Source organism: Taudactylus pleione, unplaced genomic scaffold (assembly GCF_031769625.1).
Source record: "Taudactylus pleione unplaced genomic scaffold, aTauple2 ptg000026l, whole genome shotgun sequence".
NCBI lineage: Eukaryota > Metazoa > Chordata > Amphibia > Anura > Myobatrachidae > Taudactylus > Taudactylus pleione.
Genome location: NW_028284428.1, coordinates 13,595,031 through 13,621,742, shown reverse-complemented (window position 1 = coordinate 13,621,742; position 26,712 = coordinate 13,595,031). Strand labels below are relative to the sequence as shown.

General features: G+C 43.2%; 1 protein-coding gene across 1 annotated transcript in view; it reads right to left on the bottom strand.

The window, feature by feature from the left end:
* POLA1 (DNA polymerase alpha 1, catalytic subunit) overlaps positions 1–26,712 on the bottom strand; it is a 477,386-nt gene that overhangs the window by 369,956 nt on the left and 80,718 nt on the right. The window contains exon 13 of the mRNA XM_088451643.1: positions 889–963. Within this exon, the coding sequence (XP_088307769.1) occupies positions 889–963 (75 nt within the window). The remainder of the gene's footprint in view (positions 1–888; positions 964–26,712) is intronic.

Sequence of the window (26,712 nt, the reverse complement as noted above, 5' to 3'; positions counted from 1 at the left end):
ATCACCTATACCCAAGGTATCCTGTGGATACCCTATGGACCCTGAAGTAGAAAAAATAATTAAAATTGCAACTTTTTTCTTTTTCTTTAACAAAACTGCATTAGGCAGCATAGAATGAAGTGCCCTGCATCTCACCTGGGGGCTGTAGAGGAGCATGGTCAAACATTTTTAGAATGCCCGAAATGTTACTCGCAGCTCTATACCCCACTTTTCCAGCGTCCACCAATAGATATTAGAGAAGTAACCTTCTTTACACACATGAAAGCTAGGGTGTACTTTTTTTTTTTTTTATACACAAGTGGGATGGCTATACTGTATCTAATCTGTTTTCGGCATGTCATAAGATTTGACAAATGTCAGGACTAGATGTCCCAATGCGTAAAAGCAGATTTGAAAAAGGATATTCTTTTTCATATTATACATAAAATGGTCATAATTTCCCTATTCAGAGCTGTTCGAAATTGGTGGAATGCCACCAAATTTAGTGCAAAAATACTATTCAAGGCATGGGAACATGGATACTGTGAAAAAGTATTAAGCTCTATATTCTGTTTATAGAGGAAAATATGGAACTGTACAAGGTAAAATGCATGAAAAGGTACCATCAAATAAATAAGAAACTTAAAAATAATTTCATATTTTTTCTTCATAAAAACTGAAAGAGAAACTGAACTGACCTCAATTTGTAATTACACACTTTAGCTCTGTGAAAGATTCCTGCTCTCTTAAATATAGAGTGCATCTCTTTGATTTTGTACATATAATGTACATACTAAATATAAATACACATATATTCACACGTATATATGCACACATTTGCTAAACACCATTTATTGCTTGATACACACATTTTTAAATAAAATAAACAGGTTCAGAAGTGCTACTTACAGAGTATCGAACCTCTAGATATTCTGAGCTGGCTGGGACATCTGGAATCTCAAACGCATAATTTTTTTCAACTTTCTGGAAAAAAAAAGATACAATTATATGGGTTTCTATACATACACAAAATTATTAAACAAAAATAAAAAGTAATAGATTATTTTAGAATTAAATTGATGCAAGTGCAAAACACGGTAGGGAGCTGTGACAATCTGAAGTTATACATTGGCATTTATACAGGTGTTTACATAAAGCTGGAAAAAGTAACTTCAGTTTAATAAAAAACAGAATTCTAAATCTGTATGCCTAAAGTCAAAATTTGCATTGTGTACCATTTACTAGACATATTTGGGAATTACAATATATTTTTATAGTTGTCCTGCAGATAGGGAAGAGTAATGTGTGATACAAGACAACTGCAACTGCTAATAAGAAATTAAACACTGTAGGACCACCATGTATGTCTAATGCTGCATACACACGTAAAGATTTTCTGTCCAACCAGCCAACTAGTTGATTGGTTGGAATGAAAATCTGGTAACGTCTGGGAGTAAATGATGATCAGCAATTTGCTCCTAAATGCCAGAAAACAGATGAAAATGGTCGTCAGACAAGTTTGTTAAATGTTTGATCTAAACAATTTGTTCAAACAACAGTTTTTGTCCATTTTCCGGCGTTTGGGAGCAAATTGCTGATTGTCATTTGCTTTCATAACTTACCAGATTTTCATTCCAACCAATCAACTAGTTGGATGTTGGACAGAAAATTTTTACGTGTGTATGCAGCATAAGGAATGGAGGTAGAATTTGGTAGTGGAGCACGCTTGTATAAAGATAAATCCTTGCTGGACAGCTTTAGTTTTACACAGCAATTTAGATTTGTGTTTGGATACAACCAAATCTAAATATCTCTGCATATTTTATATCTCCCCAGCTGCAGTGCAACATGGTTTTGCCATGTAGCAAAGTTGCTTGTTTTTTTTCTCGCTTTTGTTTTACACTCACAATCAGCATCTAGGTGACCCTCAATGGACTCAGAGAAAAGGATTACGTAAGAATAAAAATCTCATTCTTTATCATCCACTTGGGGAATACTGGACCATGAGGCCGTCCCATTGCTGCCCCTTTAAGTGAATATGCTCACAGTATTACAGTGCACCTTCCTGCAAAAAGTGAGGACATAACACAAACATGAAAAATTTAAATTATGATGGAAGTATGCACTAAGGACTGATTGATACATAAACCCTTCAGCTGGTTAGCGGTGGCTCCAACTCGTGCTACCGACAAGGTGCTTACTGATATGGTAGAATTAACCACCAAATTGTAAAGAACAGGTTTTCTCTCCTTAACAGAAATATGCTAAATCACATTTGTGATTTATCTAGCAATAGTCATTTTGATGCGGCCAACCTCTTTTGTATGTTTAATGGAGCCTTTTCACAAATACACTTGAATGCCCTAAAGACACCCAATGAGTGAAAAAAATGCATCTTCCTCCACATACGGAATCTGTCCTAGTGCTAGAATCGCAAGGTATGGATTTAAGTGGAATTTTGGTTAGCAGCTCTGTCCTCATGAAAAATCAAATACAGCAATTTGTAAGACAGAGCTTCCAGCTACAACACCCTCCACATCATGGGAATACCCAGGTAAAAATGCCAGTTTAAATGCAAAAATTTCACATCGACTCAATCAAGTGGTTCAAAGCGAGGTTGCTGTAAATGCCTCAAACACTAAATTTGAAGTACCGGTGATTGAAAAGAAGTAAAGCCCTGCAAAAAAAAAAGTCTGCACTTTTAGCAGCAACGCACACTGGAAGAAGAGTAGTACAGGGCTTTAAGCAATTTCATTTTAAGCACTTATCAAAACTATCATGGAAAACAGGACAGTGAAGGAAGGCGTCCAGTGACCCTATGGAATGCAGCAAAACAGATTTCACAGTGAATGTGAAAATCGTTGGACCTGACTGATCTAGATTAGTGGGCTCCAATACTATAAGATACGGATCTTTGTACATCTGGTGGATGGTAGATGACATTCATATATCAACAATGTGTTTAGAGCAGAGATTCCCAAACTCGGTCCTCAAGGCACCCTAACAGTCCAGGTTTTAAGGATATCCATGCTTGACCACAAGTGTCTTAATTAGTACCTCAGGTCAATTTGATTTAACCATCTGTGCTCAACCATGGATATCTCTAAAACCTAAACTGTTGTGGTGCCTTGAGGACCACATTTAGGAACATCTGGTTTAGAGGCTGGCAAGACTTTTTTCTTAAAGTTGTATAGTACAAAGAGGCCATCTGACATCTTTAGCCCTCTATGCATAAATTGTGATTGCCTTGACTACATCTAAGACGGAGAGAGAGAGCCTCTGTTAGGCACTGGAGACTCTTAAGTTAATGCTGTAACCACATTTTATTTATTTATGCAGAACCTTGAAACAAGTTTAGGTGGAAAAGACCATTTATTTCTTGAACCACTTTGTCTTCTTGTACATTTAAAAACAGGGACTTAAAAGAGCAGTATTTTCCAAGACCCTTCATACAGAAGAAATGGCAAGTAGAAAAACAGAGTGACTTCAGGACTAAATTTAATGCCAAGGGACTACTGGGAGCATGAAAAGTGGTTGTATGAGCTATATTCCCTGGAGAAAGGATTGCACAATAGGAATGACTGTTTTTATTCTGGAAAAACAGAAGAGCAGAAACATGCACCTTCAATTATTAAGTTTCAGTCTAAGTTCCAAACCCTCTTGAAATTTGCAAGGAATATATACAGAAAATGAAGGAAGACATGGGAAAATTGTGTTTTTCATACCAGGTGATATAGGCTATAAATACACAATGGTATATTCTGGCTGAGGATGGCTTCTGGCCTTCAGCATGGTTTGTATACCAACGCAGCAGATAAAACCCTTCACCTTTAGGATGACTGCTTCAATAACCATCCCATTAAAGATAACAGCTTTGGAGCGAGATGAAATGTGCCCTGGGAGATATGGCCTCATTAGAAGGCATCACTGAAGAGCAATCAACAGGTCCAGGATATCCAAGTACCACAACCTGCAAGGCCAAACTGGAAGCCACCAGGATGACCTGAATTTTTTCTATTTTCAATTTTATTAAGCACCCTCGATAGGAAAGTTACTGAAGGAAAAAGATAAATGAGAGGGTAGTTCCATGGAATTGCCATGGTATCTGTTCAGAAGGGTTTTGGTTGCCTGGATCTGGAAAAATATTTGTCCAATATTTGTCCACTTTGTAACTCAAAAGAAAACTAATTATAGTTGTTAGATACCCAACAACTATTATCCTTGCGCTTTCTAAATGTATTTATTTAAATTGCCTCAAATGCTGCGTTGTGGGACTGAGGTATAATTTAGTCCATCATCCTTATTGTAGAGGACTATACATCCTGATAGCGTTCTCTCAACACATGGGATTGAGCTACTAGATCCTCTCTCACCCATGTGGGTCAAACAAAAAAAATCTATACAAAAAAAATAAAAATAAAAAATCTTCCTATAAAAAAAAATAAGCAAGAGTATCAGATTACACTACTACACAAAAAAAATTTAAAAAAATATTTGGAGAGCATATGGAAGCAAAGTACAACACATGGTGTATCTGGTCAAAAACAAATATGCCATCATTGCTAAAAAAACAAAAAATAGTCAGTGCGTTGTGTCTAAACGGTGCATCCACCTTGCTTCATGTTTGAGCAATAGTAGGTCCCTGTTGCCATCTGTTGAAGGAAGATCTTTTTCTCACTGTGGGGATGGTTAAAGGACTGTCCTTGTATAAGGGCCCTGCAAGTAGTGCAGCCAAGGCACTTGAAACAGCCAATTCGTCTAGTGAGCCAATTTTCTTCAGACTCACCATCGGGTTTCATATTGGGTCTATATAGTAAATCCTTCAAATATGACAGCACCCTTATACTCAAAAGGGGAGGGCTATTACCCACGTTTTTAAAGACAGGATCAGAATCCACCAGCTTCCAGTTCTTTCTAATGGCTCTCTGTACATTGCCATGATTTGTGTCACATTTTGTCCAGAATATTACTCTTCCTTCATTAGTTGTTCTAGAATCAGAGTTGCCTTTTAAGAAATGATTTCTAGTCCTGGTGAGGCAATTTTTGACTATAGAACGTTTGTAACCACATGCAATGAAACATTCCCTACATTTGTGCAGTTGCTAGTCTGCCAAACCTGTAATTACAGTTGTTTTAAGGCGTTCGGAGGTGACTGGTAGACCATAGAAGAGTGTCCTAATCGAGGACCATTCCTAAACACTGTTGCATTCAAAAAGTTGATAATATGTATTGGCAACTGCCATGAACCTTATTGGATTACTCAGACTGCTCAGTTGATCCACCATATGAAAAAATGATTAATTTCCAGAACAATGCATAACAAGACCATAAACTCAATTGGGGGTCCCTCATATTGCCCTTGTATTAATATGCTAGTCTTACTGTTTCTGCCCCCAATGTCATGTAGGATCAGGGTATATAATAAATTTACGTCTAGAGTAGCAAGTATACATTCAGTGGGCAGTGTCTATATCAAGGACAGGCTAGTGAGAAAATCAGTTGTATCCCTCGTATAGCTGGTCATGTTTTGAACCAGGGGTTGTAGACAGAAGTCCAAATATTGGGCGATCGGTTGCAATACTGACCCTCATGTCGATATAAATGGACGACCAGGTGGGTCCACCATCTACTCATTTACCTTTGGCAAGGTGTATAAGATAGGGCAAATAGGATGATCCACCATAACAAATGTAGACAATTTTAATTAATCCAAAGGTTGGATAGTGCCAAAGATATTAGGTCATCAATCTTTCTATTGTTGTGAGGAATAGGACTAAACTCCATCTGTTGGCATGTCTGATTATCAGATAGTCTATTGATCTCTCTATCTTAAGATTCAAAGTTTTGAATCACAACTGATCCCCCTTGTCAGCTGTTCTGATCACGAAAGACTTGTTTCTCATTAATGATATCAGAGCTACTCTTGGGGAGTGAGATTATCAAAACCTCTTCTTGACCTACATATCAACAAGTCTTAAAAAGTTTTTAGACTGGCATTTGACGACGCTGTCAAATGAACCTTTTTTTTTTTTTTTTTTTTAAAAACACCACTAGCCTGCATCTAAGTAGTACCAGGTTTATTATCAAAAAACTCAGAGTCTGAATTTGCCATTTTATAAAATGCCTACAGACCAGTCATAGAAGTCAAATCTGCAAGTTGGTACAGTGAATGTTCTAATTCAGTGAGGTTGTGGTCCTCCCCCTCCATTTTCTGTCTCTTGGGTGCCCTTTTGTGCCCACCCCTCCTTGGGTGTGGTAACCAGTATCTGCAAGAGGATATGCCTCAAACATTTCCTGTAGGGGGAAGTCTCTCAACGGATTCAGAGGACATTTGAGAGGAAAATGTATCGAAAATATTCGTTCTCTGTGGTCTCCTAAATCTATGTCCCCGATTAGAGCATTAACTGCTAGTATCCCCTGACAACAATTATAGACAGTATGGTGTTGATAATCTTGTTCAACAGTTTCCAATTTCTTTACTTTATAGGAATCCAACCCAGTTAATTTGTTAATCTGTATAATTTTTTTTTCTAGCCAACCCTCGTCAGCCACAAGTTGGTGTAAAATCTTTATTGAACAAATAAATTTCTCCCCTCACTTATTATTAATGTACGTTTGCTTTCACTTAATACCTCATTAGCACTCAATTGAACGTCATATTTGACCCACATCAGCTCATGTTATATTTTCTTTTTCATAAGGACATCTACAGCTCAATAAATGTTGTTATCAGTTTATACTCTTATTCCATAATCCACCATGACAAACTGTGTGTTACTATTATCCACCTTAAATATATCACTGATCCATGTTAACTTTAGGGGTACTGAATTTAGAATTTTATAACATAAAAATAGGATTTTGATAGTTACCAGTAAAATCTCTTTCTCCGATTCCATGGGGACACTGGAGTCACACTGGGGTATAGACGGATGTTCTATGGAGTCTGGCACTTTACATTTCAGTAAAACTAGCCGGCTCATCCCCCTCTATACCCCACCTGAATCCGTTAAGACTAACCAAGCACGAGTGGAGACTGAAAACAGAGGCAAACAGAGCGGATAATAGGAGGAACCAAGGAAAAAAAAAGGAACAGACTGCAAGCAGCACATGCTGATACCTCCAGAAATAAAATAGGCCTCCGCGCAGAGTCAGGCGTCCAGTGTCTCCTATAGAATCGGAGAAAGATTTTACTGGTAAGTACCAAATCCTATTTTCTCCTTCTTCCATAGGGCATACTGGAGTCACACTTGGGAATTCCCAAAGCTACCCTCACAGGTGGGAGAGCGCTGAGGCTCCTTCAAAACTCCAAAGGCAGAATCAGAGGCCGCAAAAGTGTCAAACCGATAGAAACAAAAAGTATGTATAAGAGAGACCAAATGGCCGCCCGACAAAGCTGCGAAGCAGAAACACCTCTGCGCGCCGCTTAAGTTTGAACCGTCCACGTAAAGTACGCCTGACGATAGTAAAACTAATCCAATGCGCCAAGGTCTGTTTGGAAGCTGGTCATCTCCTAGCAGCATCTAAAAAGTACAAATAAGGAACTAGACTTGCGCAAGAGTTCAGTCAGAGAGATCGATACAACAGAGCCCGAACCACATCCAGAGACTGGGATGAGGCATCAATAGCTGGTAAACCTGAACAATTGGTTGGTTTAAGTGAAAAGCCGAGACCACCTTTGGTAAAAAAAAAAAGAAAAAAGAAAAAATCATCAGGTCCAGTGCAAAGCACAGCATGGTCATCGTGCAAGATCAGATATGGGGAACGGCACTATAAAGCCCCGAACTCAGAGACCTTCTGAGCCGAGGCCAAGGCCAGAAGAAGAACAGTCTTCCAGGACAAGTATCTAAGGTTCAACTCCTCCAAAGGCTTGAATACAGGAGATTGGAGATAAGCTAAAACCAGGTTCAGATCCCATGGGGCCGTAGGAGGCGCAAACGGCGGCTGGACCCAAAGCACGCCCTGCTAAAAGGCCTGAAGCTCCAGAAAAACAATGGAAAGGGCAGCAATCTGTACCTTAAGCGAACCAAACCGGAGACCTGCATCCAGACCTGCCTGCAGAAAAATAAGGCAGGATAACTGCAAGGAAGAGGCAGAGAACATGCCTCCCAGTACTCGACTCCCGGGATGAACACTGCGGAGAAGGCCTCTGCGTGAAGTTCTGCCCACTTCAGAATGAGACTTGCTTCTCTCATAGCTGCATGGCTGAGAGTTCTCCCTTGATTTATGTATGCCACAGCCGCGGCTTTGTCAAATTCTACCCGAATCAGTAAGCTCCCCAGCAGGGGATCAGCCGCAAGCAGCTGCCCTGAGCTCCAACACATTGATCGGAAGAGATTCCTGCTGCGACCAGAGACCCTGAATCTTTGCCAAATCACTGCTCCCCATCCTTGTAAGCAGGCATCGGTGGTTAGGAAAGTCCAGTTCTATATGCCGAAGCATTGACCTGCCAAAAGGTGTTCGAGAGTCCCAGGAGACAGATGATCCAACCGGTGACGTTGGAGATGGGACCACGACCACTGGGATAGTAGGTCCAACTGGAAGGCCATGGAATGAAACCTGCGGAAACTGAATGGCCTCGAAAGGACGCCACCATCCTGCCCAGCAGATGAACACATAGGTGCCTTCTTTGGCTTGAGAACCAATCGGACCAGATCCTGAATCACCCGAATCTTGTCCTCTGGCAGAAACATATTCTGAAGTGCGGTGTCCATAATTATGCCAAGGAACTGGAGACACTGGGTAGGCAGCAGGTGGGATTTCTTGAAGGTCACGATCCATCTGTGTTGGATCAGTACCAGATGCATCAAGGAGACGTGTTGTTGGAAGAATGTCCGCAGACGGGGCTTTGATGAGAATATCATCCAGATACAGTACAACGGACATGCCCTGGGACCAGAGATGGCTATGAGGACTGCCAGCACTTTAGGGAATACCCAGGAGGCCGAAGACAATCCGGACAGAAGGCCCCGACTCTGGTAATGAGAGTCCCGGGTCGCAAATCTGAGATAAGCCTGATGCGGTTTCCAAATTGGGATGTGGAAGAAAGCATCCTTCATGTCCAGGGACACTAAGAATCTCCTACATACAGACCTGCGATCACTGAATTCAAGGACTCCATCTTGAAAAGGTGAAAAACTAAATAACCATTCAAGGATTTTAGATTCAAAATAGGTCGGACTGAACCATCCGGCTTTGGATCCACAAAAAGATTTGAATAAAAACAGCGGGAGCGCTGATCCTCTGGTACTGGAACTAATCACTTTGGAAACAAGAAGCTTTTGGGGGCGTGGCCTGTCTGCTGAGCCGAGTAGATGCACTCTTAGAGAGCTCCTGCCAAAACCCAATTAAAAACACCTTTTATGGTCCTGGTTGGGACCCAAAAGGCGAACAGCGTACAGCCCACATATATTAGAACCTGCTGGGGTGCCTGACACCTGGACTGTGATTTTGGATAGGACCTGCTGGCACCCTGCCATCTGAGGCCTATTCGCGCCAGGAAGCCGGGAGCTCAATTAGAGGTAGGACCGGCTGGACCTCTCCACCGCAGACCGCAGTTAGAGGCAGATCCCACTCCTTCCTGCAGCCCCCTGGAAGTCTTCAAGAGACGCGGCCCGACTGGCAGACTACGCGGACGTGCCTCTCACAGGTTCGGACTCCTTTGCAGCTGGGACGCTATTTGGGGCCTCCTTGGGCATCCCTGCACAGGCTGCCCTGTCTGACAGGGCTCCCGCAACCCCACTCCCCTACTGACTGAGCCCGGTGACTGTCTCCCAAGACCCGGGACTCCCTGGCCTACCTGTCTGAAAGACACCGCGGCCTCAAGTTGCTGCTCCCGTGGAGGGGCCTGTTACGTCAACGTTGCAGCCACGCCGGACTCCCTTGTGGTCGGGCGGATTTATGACTGCTGCCCGCTACCTCTGCTGACCTCTGTGGCTTCTCCCCTGCGAACGGCGGCTCCTTGTTGTGAACAGGGATCTCCTGAAGCCCTTACAAAGTGCCGAGAATCGCGGGAGTCGGCCATTTTGATTCTGCCTCTCCTTCTCCTCTTCTTTTAGCCGGCTGGATCTTCACAACTAGTGCCTGCAACAACAGTGATCCCAGCAGGGAAGGTACTGTGCCCCGGACTGTCACTCCCGCGAAGGCCATTACTCCAACGGCTCTCTCCTGCTGGAGACTACTGGGCGGTCGGCTGGTCCACCGCTCCGGCAACTCCTGTCTGCACACCCGCTGCTGGTGCTCCGATCCCCCTGGAGCAGCATCCGGACGCATCTAACCTCGCTCGGGGCTCATCTTTAAGGTCAGTGGCCACTGGACCCTCCGGGGACTTTGCGGCCTTCCCCGGCCTGGATTTCATCATTGGGCCTGTAAACAAAGTGTATTTTACATTTATTCCACTGATGCTTAACCTGCCCTGCTAGTCTATATGATGTGATCACCCTGTCTGAACCCTGGGACCTAGTAGCCCTTTACATGTCCCAATAATAATTAATACACTGCAGCTTATCATTACATCTTCAGTTGCTCGCCTGAACCGGAAAACAATTTATTACAAACGAGTGAACGGGAACTACTAGTCGCTTCAGTTTTCTCAAGCTTTACCTACTATCTACCCATCTGCGTTATGTCTCAAAAGCCCAAAAAGGCAATGCAGAACTCATCTACTAATTTTTTTGGCTTTAAGAGTAAATCTACTCTGTTGTCGTCTGATCATCCGGACACTTTCAGCTGGTCACCGTCAAGACAGGCTGAAACTGTAATTGATCCTCAAATACAAGCGGTTATGGTCAATCTTTTGGAGGGCGTCAAAGCCGCATTTGCTCAGGAACTTGCCAAGGCAGTTAACGACTTTAAATCGGAACTCATTTCTAGGCTCCTGGACGGACGACCTGGATTCAAAAACGGACGATCTCTGTCGTTCCCAAATAACTCTGGATAAGGAACTCTAGTCTTCACGCCGAAATGGAATCCCTTAAGGAAAAGCAAGAGGATGCAGAAAATCGCTCCCGCCGCAATAATCTGAGCATACATAATGTATCTGAATCAGTCTCTGCCTCGGACTTGGAGTCCTTCTTAGATGTTTTTTTTCATCACATTCTCCCTGATCTTTCAGCAGCGGACTGCCTAATGGATAGAGCCCACAGAGCCCTCCGAGCTAGACCCTCTCCTTCCCAACCCTCACGCGATATCATTGTCCGATTACATTATTACCGTACAAAAGATCAATTACTCCGGGCGACTAGCGATACGTCCGTCATTTCTTATCAGGATATGGACATTCAACTATTTTAAGATCTGGCCCCTTCCACTATTCAGAAACGACGGGATTTACAACCGGTTACTAAAATTCTGTGACAACATAATATTAGATATCGCTGGGGCTTCCCCTTTCAGCTACAAGTATTCACAGCTAACTCTTCGTTTTCTGTGAAATCTCTTGAACAGGGTCAGGATTTACTTTCAAAACTGAACATTCTCCCTGAATCATCGTCCCCTAGACCTTCGTCACCCAAGCCTCAGCGTTCCCGTCCTCCGGCTCCAGAATGGTCCACAGTCACGAGACGTCAGGACCGCATTACTACTCCGACATGAATCTCCCATTATCTCTCTTTGACCACTTCAATTGTTTCCATCTGAGCCGCCCCCGTGACTATACATTACGGTTTCTGGCTCGACGGTTGGAATTCCATTCCACTGTTTGAAAATGTTTTTATTAGGTCGTGACCTACTGCTACTCGTTAGGTCACACAATCTCATTAGCTCATTTTCTGGTTCTCTTTAATATGTCTTTGTTTTCCGCTGGTTTTACTTAGATTGTATGTTCTTGCAAAAGTATTTTACAGATATAATATTGTGCAATTAAGTCTTTCTGCAATCTGTTTTTTTTTTTTTTTTTCATTTTTACTAAGGGCTTTGGGTCCCCTTTTGGGGTTTCCTTATCGTATACGTTTATGGCCTGCCCCCCATGCTCCCTGTATTATTTGTACTTCTTGTACATTTATTCATATATTGTACATTTGTTTTGAACCCCTTCTGGGTTCCTGTGTTTAAGGGTTGTCGCCCGTAAGGGCTTCTCTTCCTCTTCTTCTCCCTTTTTCTGTCTCTTTTTTTCGTGGCTTCTCTTTTCTTTTTCCTCTTCCATTTACGATACTGCTTGTCTCTGGGAACAAAGTTCTTTAATATTTGTGGCCCTCACAATGTTTCTTTTTTTGCAGATATTTTCTTTTTGATACCATGGCCTTAAAGTTATTCTCAATTAATGTCAATGGCCTCAGCTCGTCACGTAAGCGTACTATCACCCTGAGCGCCTGCAGGAGGGAAAAGGCTGATATTGTGTTCCTTCAGGAAACCCATCTTACAGGTAATCACACTCAATTGCAGGGAAAGCAGCTCTCAAACTTTTTTTGCCTCGGCGGATTGCAAGAAACAGGGTGTTGCGATTCTTATTCACAACAAGATCCCTTTCCTGCACTCTTCCACATTCTCAGACCCCGAGGGTCGTTTCCTCATAGTTGGCACATTACGCTCCACTACTATTGTTTAGATGCATTGAGCGACGAGTTCAGGGTCATCTCATAATAGCCGGGGATTTTAACGTTACACTTGACCCAGCCCTTGATAAATTCCCATCACCTACCAATAAATCTAATATTTCTCCTTGCAAGGACACTCTGACTTTATCTTCCCTGCTTAAACAATATAATTTATATGATTCTTGGTGCCTTAAAAAATCGTCAGCGTGTGATTATACTTATTATTCGGTCCCGCACCACACATACTCGCACATCGACATGATGTTTATATCCCACTCGCTGATTCCCGAGACCTCTCAAGCCGGGATTACTCCCTCTCCTGGACAGATCACGCTGGAGTCTTTGTTCTCCTTGATCTTTTACAACTTTACCCTCGCCCCTGTAGATGGCGTCTCGATGATGATATTTTTATTAATCCATCCACTTTTACCACCATTAAGCAGGCCATATCTGACTATTTTACATTCAACTCATCTCCCGATATAGCACCTGGGATCATATGGGAAGCCCATAAGGCGACCATTCGTGGCCAACTCATTAGCTCTGCTTCGACGGCCCGCAAACGTTCCGCTGCTGAGATATCCTCTCTAGAACAACGACTATCTACACTTCTTGACGCCCATAAACTCAACCCCACTAGTGACTTATTACATCAGATTGACTCTATCCGAGGCCAGCTGAATACCTTGCTCTCTCAGAAAGCTGCCTCTATCCTACAAAAACTTCAGCAACGTTTCTACGACAAAGCTGACAAGGCTGACTCAATGTTGGGTAGAAAGTTACAAAAGAAACGTGCGCTAAATTTAATTGATAAAATTCACTCCCAGAGCTCTGATTCCGTTACTTATGATCCTCTAGCAATTGTTGAATAATTTAGACAGTTCTATACCTCACTATATAATCTTCCGACCCTTCTCAGGACCCCCCTCCTCGGTTTGCTGACCTGGAGACGTATCTAGCAGACACCCCTCTCCCTAAGCTGTCCCTGCCCCAGCCCCATCTTTCCTCTTTAAATGCTATTACGCAGGATGAAGTATGGGCAGCCATTAAATCCATCAAAGGTTCCTCTGTCCCTGACCCCGACGGTTTCTCGGCTCAATACTATAAAAAATTTGCCGAAACTTTAGTTCCCCATCTAACAGATTTCTTTAATAAGGTATTAGAGAGTGCATCATTTGACTTCGCAACGACACAAGCAAATATTGTGGAGATACCAAAACCCAGGAAAGACCCCTCACTTTGCTCTACTTATCGCCCTATCTCCTTACTCAATGTAGATCTAAAACTCTACGCTAAAATATTGGCCACTAGATTGAATCCCCTTCTGCCATCCCTAATGCATCCTGACCAGGTGGGTTTTGTCCTCGGAAGTCAGGCCCCTGATAATATTAGGAGGACTATCGACTTAATACACACCATCCATAAAGATAATACATCCTCATTACTGATGTCATTGGATGCCAAGAAGGCCTTTGACCGAATCCCATGGCCTTTCATGTTTGGTGTCCTTGGGTCGATGGGCTTCTTTGGCAAATTTCTGCAGGGTCTCTCGGCTTTATATCGCTCTCTCTCAGCTACCGTCTCCACTAATGGCTCCACATCTACCCCATTCAATATATCCAATGGCACCTGCCAGGGCTGCCCCCTCTCACCACTTATTTTCGCCCTTATAATAGAACCCCTGGCTGCTAGAATCCGTGCCAATTCAGGTATATCTGGCGTGTTAGTTGGATCGACGGAGCGCAAACTGGCCTTATATGCGGACGACATTTTGTTGTCCATTTCGAACACGCTTACCTCGCTCTCCCCTACTTTGACTGAAATTTAAATATACGGTTATTTCTCCGGTTATAAAATTAACCTGGATAAAACGAAAGTCCTTGATTTTTATATCCCCCAAAATGATAAAATCTCTTTGGAACATATCTTCCCATTTAAATGGCATCTCCAAAAAATTAAGTATTTGGGTATTCTGATAACCAAACATTACCATCAACTTTTCCAGGCCAACTTTCCCAAATCAAATTAGACCTTGCTTCGTGGACCCATCATTTCATCTCCTGGATAGGTCGTATTAATACAGTTAAAATGAATATCTTGCCTAGACTCCTTTACCTTTTCCAGTCCCTTCCTATACATGTCCCCCCTTATGTTTTCAAATTTCTCCAATCCCGGACAACAAAATTTATATGGTCGGGAAAATGACCTCAGGTACATCTCCCTAATTTTAAGCATTACTACTTCTCTGCTAAACTCGCTCAATGTATCTTATGGAATAGTTTTGAAAGAATATGGGTTCATATTGAAGCGGCCATAGGACTGCTTTCTCTTGCTTCCCTCCTTTGGCTCCCTAGAGCCCGTCGCCCTAAAAGAGTCCGTGACCACCTCATTATCTCTCATTCGCTGTCATTATGGGACATAGTCACCCGTAAATTTGGCCTCTCTCCATCTCCCACCCCAGTCATCCTTTAGCTTTTCTCCCTTGGCAAACGGCTGGCATTAGATATGTCAATGATTTGACCCGTGACTCCTCCTTTCCCTCATTTGCTGAACTCCAGTTTAAATTTCATATCCCATCAAAACATTTTTTCCAATATCTGCAACTCTGGAATTTTCATAACATAATTAAACACCACCTTGTTAATCGTTCCTTGACTCCTCCAGTGCTGGCCTAATATCAGCTCTAAATTCAGAACTCTCTACACCTTTAGACTCCACGCGTGACTAACACGAAGCGGCCTGGGAACGGGACCTGGGTGAAACCCTGAACCCTGATGATTGGGGAGAGAGCCGCCTCCAGTTCCATATGCGTCAGAATAAAAGAGAACGTCTAAAATTCTTTACAGATGGTACTTGGTCCCCTCCCGACTAAAAAAGAGGTTTCCTGACACATCCGATAGATGCTGGCGTGGGTGCTTGTCAGAAGGCACGTTTTTCCACATTTGGTGGAGCTGTCCAAAACTCACTAATTTTTGGCTAAATATTAAGAATTTGATCATCTCAATTACTCACCTCCCGATCCCATTAGATCCCAAATTTTTTCTTCTACCCCTACCTTTTCCGGTTGCCACTTATCACCAAAACTAATTAATCAGGCACGTCCTTTCGGCTGCTACCTGTCAGCTGATTGGAAACAGTTAATGCCTCCTTCCCTACATCAGTCATTAATAGGGTCTGGTCGGTTCAGCGATTGGAATACATGACCAGTATCCTTAACCACTCTTGCAAAACATTTGATAAGGTTTGGGCCCCCTGGTTGTCCTTTTTCAATGCTAGTTTCCCATTCACTTAAACTTCTCTTTTTTTTCTCCCCCTTTACTCTTCTTCTTTGACAGTTCTAGCCACGCTGTCTCCCTTTTTCTTTTTATCTTCTGCTCTCCTTGCTGGTCTCTTTATTTTTCCTTTAAAAATTTTAAATTGTATCCCACAGTTTTGTTCTTACCACTGAATTGTGTTCTTGTGTATTCCTATTGCTATGTTCAGTGAAGTTTGTCTGTCTCTTTGTAGACATATTTTGATGCATTTTGTGTGGATCTTTAATAAATATACTTTAAAAAAAAAAAACGAAACAAGAAGCTTTTTTAACTGCCTGTTGTAGGGCCAGCTGCTTGTTGGGCAACCAGTGGTAAAGAATCGAACTGGGGGAGGATGAAGAGAACTTCAAGAAACTGAATCTTGTAACTGAGGGCCACCAATATTCTGAAATTCTGAACCCAAACCTCTCTGAAAAGTGAGAGACGCACACCCACCTTAAGACACCCCAGGTGGGAAGGGAGACAGTCATGTTGCGATTAGACGCGGGACGTTTTACCACACTAGCAGCGCCCCTGGAAGAGGATCCTGTCCCCCAGCCTTTCCAATGTAGAAGAGATTTGAGTTAAAGCCTCCACAGAGCGGACTAAACCCTGAGCCAAAGTAGATTCCTGAGAAACTTCACCTCGTCTCCTTCCAGGAGACAGCCATTTCCTGAGATATCTCGGACATAGCCCCCACGAAGGTAGCTACCCATGTTGGAGTATCAGGAGGAACTGTAGCAGATACACAAGGAGTTGAGTCCTCAGACTCACACACAGAGCACCACTGTCTGAGCGAGCCTGTGAAAATTCCTTCTTGCACCTGGTGCTGGCAAAAACCTTCTGGCTACCTGAAGTATTACCCTTCCCTGACATGTTACACAAACAAGCCAGAGAAAGAAGAAAAAACACGCTGGAGTCTCACCTGAGGCAGAGAGCACAAAAGGGGAGAGGCAGAGAGCACAAAAGGGGAGAAGCAAGGGCCAACCTTCCTAAATAGTCCTTAATCACTTCCTCACCACTACTCCCAATGTAACTCACAGGTCCCTGGGGAGGATGTGCAGCCTGTCCGCACACTCTCTCAAGATTGCGCGAGACCGCGGGAGTGCGCACGCCAATCTGTAGAGGGAGTATCCCCTTGCAGGCTGAAGACGCTCTGGCCAATGGGCAGCCTCCTATTAGACTGAACTCCCTGCTAGCCAGGGAGAGCAGCTCTACTCACCACTGCTCTAGCCAGCCGGTGCGCGGGAGGCCGACCAGGGTCCGATAACCCTGTGGCCCAAGACCCTAGCAGAAGTAGATGTGGTGGTCCCTGCCGGAGGCTCCCTCAATACAGGCAGCTGTGTGCAGCATAAAGCCGCCTGTTGAAGTCTTGATTGTATGTCAGTAAAAATACGAAAAATAAATAAAACCGGCACTCTGGGGTGTAGAGGGGAAGGAGACAGTTTTAGGGTCATTTAAAGTACCAGGCTCCATAGAACACCTGTCTATACCCCATTTTCCCCTATGGAAGAAGAAAGACCAATATACATTTATTTATAAAACATAATATCCCCCAATATAGCCATCTCTGTCTAGAATCTGAATGGTACAGTCAATACTTATGTTACAAGCCTGCTCAAAATCTTCAGTACTTTTACCTGCATCTGGGATGATCTTCCCCCATACAAACAGGGTCACCTAGGCAACTTATACCAGCTAGTTATTGGCCAGGATGTCACTAAGAGGCATTTCACCACACAGACTGATCTTCATGGGCTGTGTGTCATTGAGGGATGTGTCCGCACCTATTTAAAACTTTCTCTTGTAACTGATCAGATTAATCGATTAACAAGAACTTAAGTGGAAGGAATGTGCATCTGCGATTTTGCGGTGTGCACCTACTGACCTTTAATTAATGACAAAAGCAGCGTAGCTCAAAATTAACTGAAATTACAACAGCTGATCTATACCAGTAACTGGGAGACAAGGTGGCAGAGGAGTGTGTGCAACAGTCAAGTTATTAATTGTACCTATGCTAATGCTGTTGCACCTCAAAATTGTTATAAAACGGACAGGCCCTGACCCTGCAATTTATAGAACCATTTTAGAGAAGGGATATTTCTATTATACATGTAAAGTGGATTAAAATTTAAATGAGATACTTTGTTAAACTGCAATACATATTTTATGACAGGTTCTAACATCGCAATTAAGAGGATGATATATAAAGTTTGTAGAGATACAACGAATGAACTTCCTTTTCACAAATGTGCATGCAACAGCAAAAGATACTTTGAGGCAGAAACAGCCCAGTGTTATCTCTCTAAACTAGACGTGGACTGTGAATTAGGGGAATTCAATTAGGTGCGATTAATTTGCACCCGCAAGTAAGGGCTGCAAGGAAAGATGTGCAAGTCCAAGCAGCGAGGGAAGCGAGTTCCGATGCCATTGCTGTCATTTACGACTTGCCAACCTCTCAAGTGCAAGATCATGACACCTAATTGAATTCTCTCCTTAGTGTCTGATACACGACTACTTCAGCATAGTAACTGACTGTGACCTTTTCTTTGAATGAGAACTCTGCACACATTTATAATCTTTAAGTGTGTAACAAGAACCATATATAAATGTAAAAAAAATTACATATATATATATATATATATATATATATATATATATATATATATATATATATATATATATATATATATACACGCACACACACATATTGCATATATATATGCATGCACGCACACTCTATAATGACATTATAATATCCTGCAGTTATTTTAGAGGATGAAAGAGGGCTCCTCCTCATTACCCTCCTTTGATGAATTGAATCCTATACAGGATATTAGGTTGAATATACAAACAGTAGTAAATGAGAATAATCAACTACACTTCAACACAATTTAAATAAATACCCAAGTCCCCTATTACTGCCAAAACAGTACCTCCTTAAACCGAACAACTGTTTATATAGAACACTGGGCCTGATTAGGCAAGGAAGGCAGTTGCTTAAACGCACTCAAACGGTCCATTAAGTCGCACTACGCATGCGTATCATCGCAGTGCGCAAGCCATGACAGAGTGATTAAAAGGAAGTGCCGTTTGTGGGTGGGGAAGGAGGGGGTGGTCGGGCGAACGCAGGCGTGCTAGTGCGTTTTAGCCGTTGCAGGGGCGTGCATAAATTATCCACTGCGATACCAGATGCCGTCTGAGGTGTCATAGCGTTCACATAAGTAAGCAATTACTAAGTGAAGTCTGGGCTTCCCTATCTGTCCGATGTTACCGATTGTTTCACTAGGTTGGCCAAGCATACAGATGTAAGGGGTAGTGTGCGCCCTTATGTCAAGCATCGATCGCAATGCGAAAGAAAATATTTAAATAACAGCGCTGATATTAGCAACACAGTTGCGTGCGTATAAGCAGAATACCGTAGTGAATCAGACCCACTGTGCTAGAACCACTACTGACCTAATGAACATATAAAAAGGAGGGTAAACCACATATCTGATCTATTAAGAGGATAAATAGCGTGTTAAAATTCGGTCAGAGGATTCTTATGAAATACAAATTATATAGTTATTGTGGAATATGAATCATTATTATTGCAAGCTTATTTTGTGAGTTTAAGTCACTGCGATTTTTAATTTTGTACAGGTCTCAACTTTTCTCAATCATTTAATACCTAACTTGAGGACCTTTAATATAACACACACCCACATCTCAATATGGGACTCTTTTTTTGAGTGATACAAAGAATATCAGATACATATTATTATCTCCTATTAATAGAATAATTGCTTATATTTTAAGAAATATTTAAATACTTCAATATTGAGCCATAGTGTTAATACAACAATTATAGTTAACAGCATAAGAAACACAAAGTTTATCACACTCACTCTGTTATTTTTAAATACTGCTTGGGAATAACCTAGGTAGCGGCACAGTAAACTTACTTTTAAATCACTTTTCCTACTTCTAATACACTTGCTGTATCTTAAATATTTCGTTTTTGCAACCTAATGCCTTGGGGTTTTTTGTTAGAATCTTAGCAAGTTATGTTTTATTGAATTCACTGCAATTTAGGAGATTTATTTATTTCCAAGAACAAAGATGGAATATTTAAAAAAAAAAAAAACACTATACAAAAGGCTTAAATAGTAATTGTTATATACTGTCCTCAAGGCTCCACAACAGTTCAGGTTATAGAGATAACCATGGCTGAGCCCAGGTGGTTAAATCAAAGTGACTGAGGTATTAAGTCACCTGTGCTCAACTATGGATATCTCTAAAACCTGAACTGCTGGGGAGCCTTGAGGACCATGTTTGGGAACCTCTGTTATATGTCATATTCTAAATGCCACTAATTACCAACCCCCTCTCCTCAATTAGAGAAGCGGTTTGATATAGATATGTATAATGGAACATATCTTCAGTTACATAAGGTCAGTCAGTTCAAGGCTATTTGGTCATCTTTCTACAATTACCCACCTCCACTGCTTTGGCCGATTGTAATCACTCTGTGGCTTAAAGATATCCATAAACCTAATGTCATGACACCACTTTGGTTCTTCTGCCACTTTCACTTGTGCTAACTGACATCTGTTTATACAAATGATGTTGGATTGCTATGTAATAACCCACCCCACCTTCCCTTCTGTATTCATCTTCTCTGAGTTATAAAAGAATGATAAAAAGATCTGACAATACACAGCTTAATAGTCTGATTAACAAGTCTTTGTTGATCATATAAAAAAAAAAAAAACTCTGCTACTATGGGTCGAACAGCAGACCAAAAAAAGATTTGCCCGAGTAGGTAACAGATTGCATTTATGCTACTTGCTAATCAATTGTGGCACTACAATGTTGGTGCCATCACTTAGTAATGTGGGGACTAAAAAGTTGGAGGACTTGACCAAGAGGTCATCTGGCCAAATCCTCACACGGCATCACATCCATGACCTTTCTGAATACCTGTTTCGCTGTTAAACCAAATAGCGGAGACCAAATTTGGAAAGGTGAATCGGAGCCACAACTCTTAGAAGGTATTGGTGATTTTCACAGATCGGAACGTGCAAGTAAACATCCCATAGATCCATGGATAGCATGAACTGGTCCTGTTCCATGCTGTTAGTAACAGTTCTCAACAATTTCATCTTGAACCTGCCCACTTGAACATTGGTGTTAAGGGTCTTAAGGCTCAAAATTATGTATAGAAACAACCAGGTTTGACTTGAAACTACCCATCCACTCTACGGACACTGGAATTATCAGTTAAGAAAAGTAACATTTGATTGGTTTCTCGCAAGCCCTGGCACTGTACCTGGACCACAGGATGGTTGGTAAAGAACATCTGGATTTTACTCTCAAGAGATAAATATATCCCCAATACAAAATGTGTTTGCCCAGAAGTCAAAATGTACCACTGACCCAGGTAGCATTATATACACACACGAGACGCAGTAATTCTTGGGCAGCGATGCGTGTGTTAACCAGCAACCAATGAGAGTCAGACAGACTCTCACTGACAGCTGCAGTGCCCACTGCAAGAGCCGGGCTTGAGCTCACTAATTAGCTACCCCTTCCGGCTCTTGCAGTGGGTAATGGGAGAGACGTCATGACGTCTCTCCCATAATGCAGAGCACGCCAGCCCGGGGAGGACTGACGTGCGGCGGCGGGAGCAGTGGCCGGAGCGTGGATTCAGGTAAGTGTATAGGGAGGACCACTACAGGTGGAACTGTATAAGGGCACTGGATAGGGGGATCACTACCGGGGGCCTGCATTAGGGGCACCACTACCAGGGCCACTGCATTGGGGGAGGGAGACTACTGCTGGCGGCACTATATTAGGGGCTTCCTATTTAGTGCCCCCAGTAGTGGTCCCCTAGTAGTGAGGACCACTACAGGGGGCACTGGATAGGGGGGATCACTACTGGGGGCACTGCATGGGGGGGACTAATGCTGGGGGCACTATATAAAGGGGCTTACTACTAGTGGCACTGCACTGGGGGACCACTACTGGAGGCACTAAATAGGGAGGACCACTACAGGGAGCCTGCATAAGGGGGACCATACTGGGGGCACTGCATATGGGGGGGGAAGACTACTGCTGGGGGCACTTTATTAAGGGCACTGCATAGGGGGTACTACTACTGGGAGCACTGCAAAGGGGGGGCACTATATAAGGGGCACTGCATAATTGGAACCACTACTGGGGGCACTTCATAGGGGGGACCACTACATGGGGGCACTTCATAAGGGGAACTAATGAGGGGCTGCATAAGGGGGACCACTACATGGGGGCACTTCATAAGGGGAACTAATGAGGGGCTGCATAAGGGGGACCACTACTGGGGGCATTGCATACTGGGGGTACTGTATAAGGGGAACTAAAGAGGGGCTGCATAAGGGGGACCACTACTGGGGGCATTGCATACTGGGGGTACTGTATAAGGGGAACTAATGGGGGGCTGCATAAGGGGGACCACTACTGGGGGTACTGTATAAGGGGCACTACTATGGGCCTGCATAAGAGGGACCACAACTGGGGACATTGCATACTGGGGGTACTGTATAAGGAGTACTACTGGGGTTAAGGTGAATATGGAAAGGAATGTTCAGAGTGACGATAAAGGGGTGTGTGTCATGTTGACACTCCCCATTTTTAAGTGGCCACGCCCATCTTTCGCCACGCGCGTCAAAGGCACATGCATATAGGAGGGGGGCTCCAAATACCCTAGTTATGCCACTGCTGATCACAAGGGTCAGATAAATTAAGAATAAAAACAGTCAAATATATAAAAAGTAAAAACAAAAGCTGCATGACAAAATTAATATAGTAACAGCGGTATGTATCAGTAAGCAAAAGAGAGGTAAAAGAAAATAAATCTGTAATAGACAAATACGTCTGCAGGGGACATTAAACAGTATGGTTTAATAGACAATGTGAGAGAGATGGAAATAAATTATATCTTCAAATATAGAGTATGCATTTATAGACATTTTTTAATTAAAAAGCATACTTGGAGACAATGGAATCTTTTATGACTTCATATGTGCAAAAAAGACTGAAACAGCATACGAGGTGTGGCTATTAAATAACGAGACTGATAATATAATTAAACATAAGTTATGGCAAGTCAATTTTAACTCTGTTCCCCCTTCTGCATCCACACACCACTGCATTTTTATTTTCCATTAGTCAAAGTCGTGCTCTAGTTCATTATAGGTCAACTTTCTCAACAGCATGTGGTTTTCTTCTTTACCTCAGTAACTGATGCATAATGGGTTCCCTTCTGTACAGATTTGACTTTAGGGAGAAGAAGGAATTTATATGGTGCTAGGTCTGGCGAGTATGGAGGGTATTTTTCAATCTGTTTCTCAGCCAAAAGCTGCTTCACATAGAGAGCTGTGTGGGCTGTAATGTTGTCCTGATGGTGGTGTGGGCTGGTAGATTGTCCTGATGGAGGATAAAACCATTTTTCCATAACTTTGGCCTCTTTCTTCAGATTCTTTCCTGCAAAGCTGCAAGAACATTTTTGTAGTAATGGTGATTCACTGTTACGCAGTCTGGTACCCAGTTTTCCAAATAACACCCTTGATATCAAATAAAACAAACATGGCTTTGAGTTTGGATTTAATTGGACATGCTTTCTTTGTTTGTGAAGATGGTGTTTTCCAGTGCACGAACTGTCGTTTTGTCTCAGGATCGTACTAAAAGATCCATGATTCATCGCAGGTAATAATGATCTAAAAAAATGCAAATCTGCTTAAAATGTATGTACAAATCCGTTTCCGATTTCTTACTGCACGGCAGTGAGAAGCCTCGAAAACCATCTTAGCACAAACTTTTGTCATGTTAAGATTTTGATGCAAAACAGTTTCTTTGTCTATGTTTACCATTTCTGCTATCATTTGGATGCAGAGTTGATGGTCAATTTGAACAATTTTCTCATTTTATTTACATTTTAATTTGCTTTTGATGTGCAAGACGTTCCTCATCTTCGACATCCTCATGACCGTCATTACATATTTTTTTCCCCCTCAAACCAGTGTTCGCAAATACGCGCTATAGCGCGTATTTTACCCAGTTTCAAGGACTGGGGACTCACTTTTATTAAAGAGCCGTGTCCCCGAGGACACGAGCCAGCCTCCCTGCACGCTGCCACACAGCTAAAACCACCGCAATCAAATAGGCGCTGGTAATAATAGGACACCCCCGGGCTGCAGGGGGTACTGACGCGCTCAACAACAATGTGGTAGTGGCGTCACCTTGCTGGGCATTGCACATGTTGCGGTGCCTTGCGCCAGTGGCCGTCCCAGCAGCAGTGGCAGTAGAGCTGGGCTTGTGCCAAGACATCGTGCTGCCGCTTCAGAAGCTGCTCCTCGTGTCCGCGGAGCGGGGAGGTGTAGCCCCATAAACTGCCGGGACATGAGCACCACTGACAGCGGCACACCGGCAACCTCATGAACTGGGGTTGTCTGAAGAAGCGGTGCCCAATCTCCCCCAGTGAGGTGAGTGCTGTACCCAAGGGAGTTGTGATGTATACTCTACTGACTGTACATCATCACAGTGTGTGTGGCCAAAATAACACAAGTGCATATCTGTTTTTATTAATACTGGGAGTGATGCAAGGAATAGTGTGTGTGTGTGTGCGGGGGGTCAGTGATGCAGGGAGTAGAGTGTGTGTGTGTGTGTGTGTGTGTGTGTGCGTGCGTGCGTGCGGTCAGTGATGCAGGGAGTAGTGTGTGTGTGTGCGGGGGGTCAGTGATGCAGGGAGTAGTGTGTGTGTGTGCGGGGGGGGTCAGTGATGCAGGGAGTAGTGTGTGTGTGTGCGGGGGTCAGTGATGCAGGGAGTAGTAGTGTGTGTGTGTGTGTGTGTGTGTGTGTGTGTGCGGGGGGTCAGTGATGCAGGGAGTAGTGTGTGTGTGTGTGTGTGCGGGGGGTCAGTGATGCAGGGAGTAGTGTGTGTGCGGGGGTCAGTGATGCAGGGAGTAGTGTGTGTGTGTGCGGGTCAGTGATGCAGGGAGTAGTGTGTGTGTGTCTGTGTGCGGGGGTCAGTGATGCAGAGAGTAGTGTGTGTGTGCGGGCGGGGGGTCAGTGATGCAGGGAGTAGTGTGTGTCTGTGGGGGGGGGAGTCAGTGATACAGGGAGTAGTGGATAGGGGGTTGTTATTGATGCAGGGAGTAGTGGATAGGAGGTTGTTATTGATGCAGGGAGTAGTGGATATGGGGTTGTTATTGATGCAGGGAGTAGTGGATAGGGGGTTGTTAGAGATGCTGGGAGTAGTGTGTGTGTGTGTGTGTGTGTGTGTGTGTGTGTGCGGGGGGTCAGTGATGCAGGCAGGAGTGTGCGTCTGTGGGGGGGGGGGTCAGTGATACAGGGAGTAGCGGATAGGGGGTTGTTAGTGATGCTGGGAGTAGTGGATAGGAGGTTGTTAGTGATGCTGGGAGTAGTGGATAGGGGGTTGTTATTGATGCAGGGAGTAGTGGATAAGGGGGCTTTTATTGATGCAGGGAGTAGTAGATAAGGGGGCTGTTAGTGATGCTGGGAGTAGTGGGGGGGTTGTTAGTGATGCTAGGAGTAGTGGGGGGGTTGTTAGTGATGCTAGGAGTAGTGGGGGGGTTGTTAGTGATTCTGGGAGTAGTGGAGAAAGGGGGGGGGGGGGGGGTTTACTGGTGCTGGCAGTAGTGGAGGAGAAGTCCCAGGAGTTGTCCCCATTGATGTGCAGCCTCTGAGGCCAGCATGATAAGCCTAATATTATTAATGGTGTTAGCTGAGGGGGACAGTGTCGGGAATGCACCGCATTCTGGAAATTGGTAAATCTGGCAGCATTGCATCTCCCATAGAAACCCATGGGGGAGGCGGCTGCCAGCGGAAATGGAGGGATCGCAGTGGGTATCAGAGATACCTCCTCGATACATCCGGGGGAAACATTTGAGGTAAACCTCCTAAAATGTGTTTTTAGGGATTTTACCTCAAATATTCAATGATAAATGGGCCCCTAAAACTTTAGTTGGATAACACTGGCAGCTCTAATGTAGATTTACCAGCACCTGAGTCTATTATGGAAAAATGTCTCATTGTGCAATAAAGATTAACAAAATGTTTTTACTAACTAACGCTTTACAAAACTGTTTAGCATTCATTATTTTTTTCTGTTTAATTTGTTAGATATTCATAAGACTTTCATTCCGATGGGACCCAGAAAAGGTCAGGCAGGACCCCATTTTAATAAAGTGAGGGGTCCCAGGGACCCACAATTTTTTGGGATCACCGCGATCACTGTCAAACACGTGCATGTGACATACAATCTGCCCAGCAAGCCTTGGTTAGCATACAGAAAGATTTGGGGGGGAGTTTTGTTCAATTAAACATTAAGTTAACACATTGCTCTATTTTTGAACTAACCATTTTTACAACACACAGAAAAAAAAAAAAAACTTATCTGTTCGAGAAGGGTGAAACTTGTAAAATAATTTTGGGATAGTCCAAAGTCAATGTTCCCCCACTCTTTTTTAACTTGCTTACAGTCTCGTCATTTAATAGGCACACAAATGTGTCCCCATACATCTAGCTAGGGCCCGTGTGAGTATCTTAGCGCCGGTCTTTTTCCCCAAAAAACGCGTCTCAGCCGCAATGTGGTGCAACTAGGACACAGCAGCAGACTGCACTGATTTTGATATATGACACTTGTATATCTGTGTGTGACTGAGTTTATATATGAAGCACAATGGAACTTGGCAAGAAAAAACAAACTGCTTCATCGTTACACTTTGTATACAGATCCAGACACTTAGACGCACATATATACAAGTGTTGCATATCAAATTAATCAGCAGTCTCTCCTGGTGCTTCCTAGTCGCATCGCACTTCGACGCATTATCAGCAAAGACCACGCCTGGCACTAGCAGTCA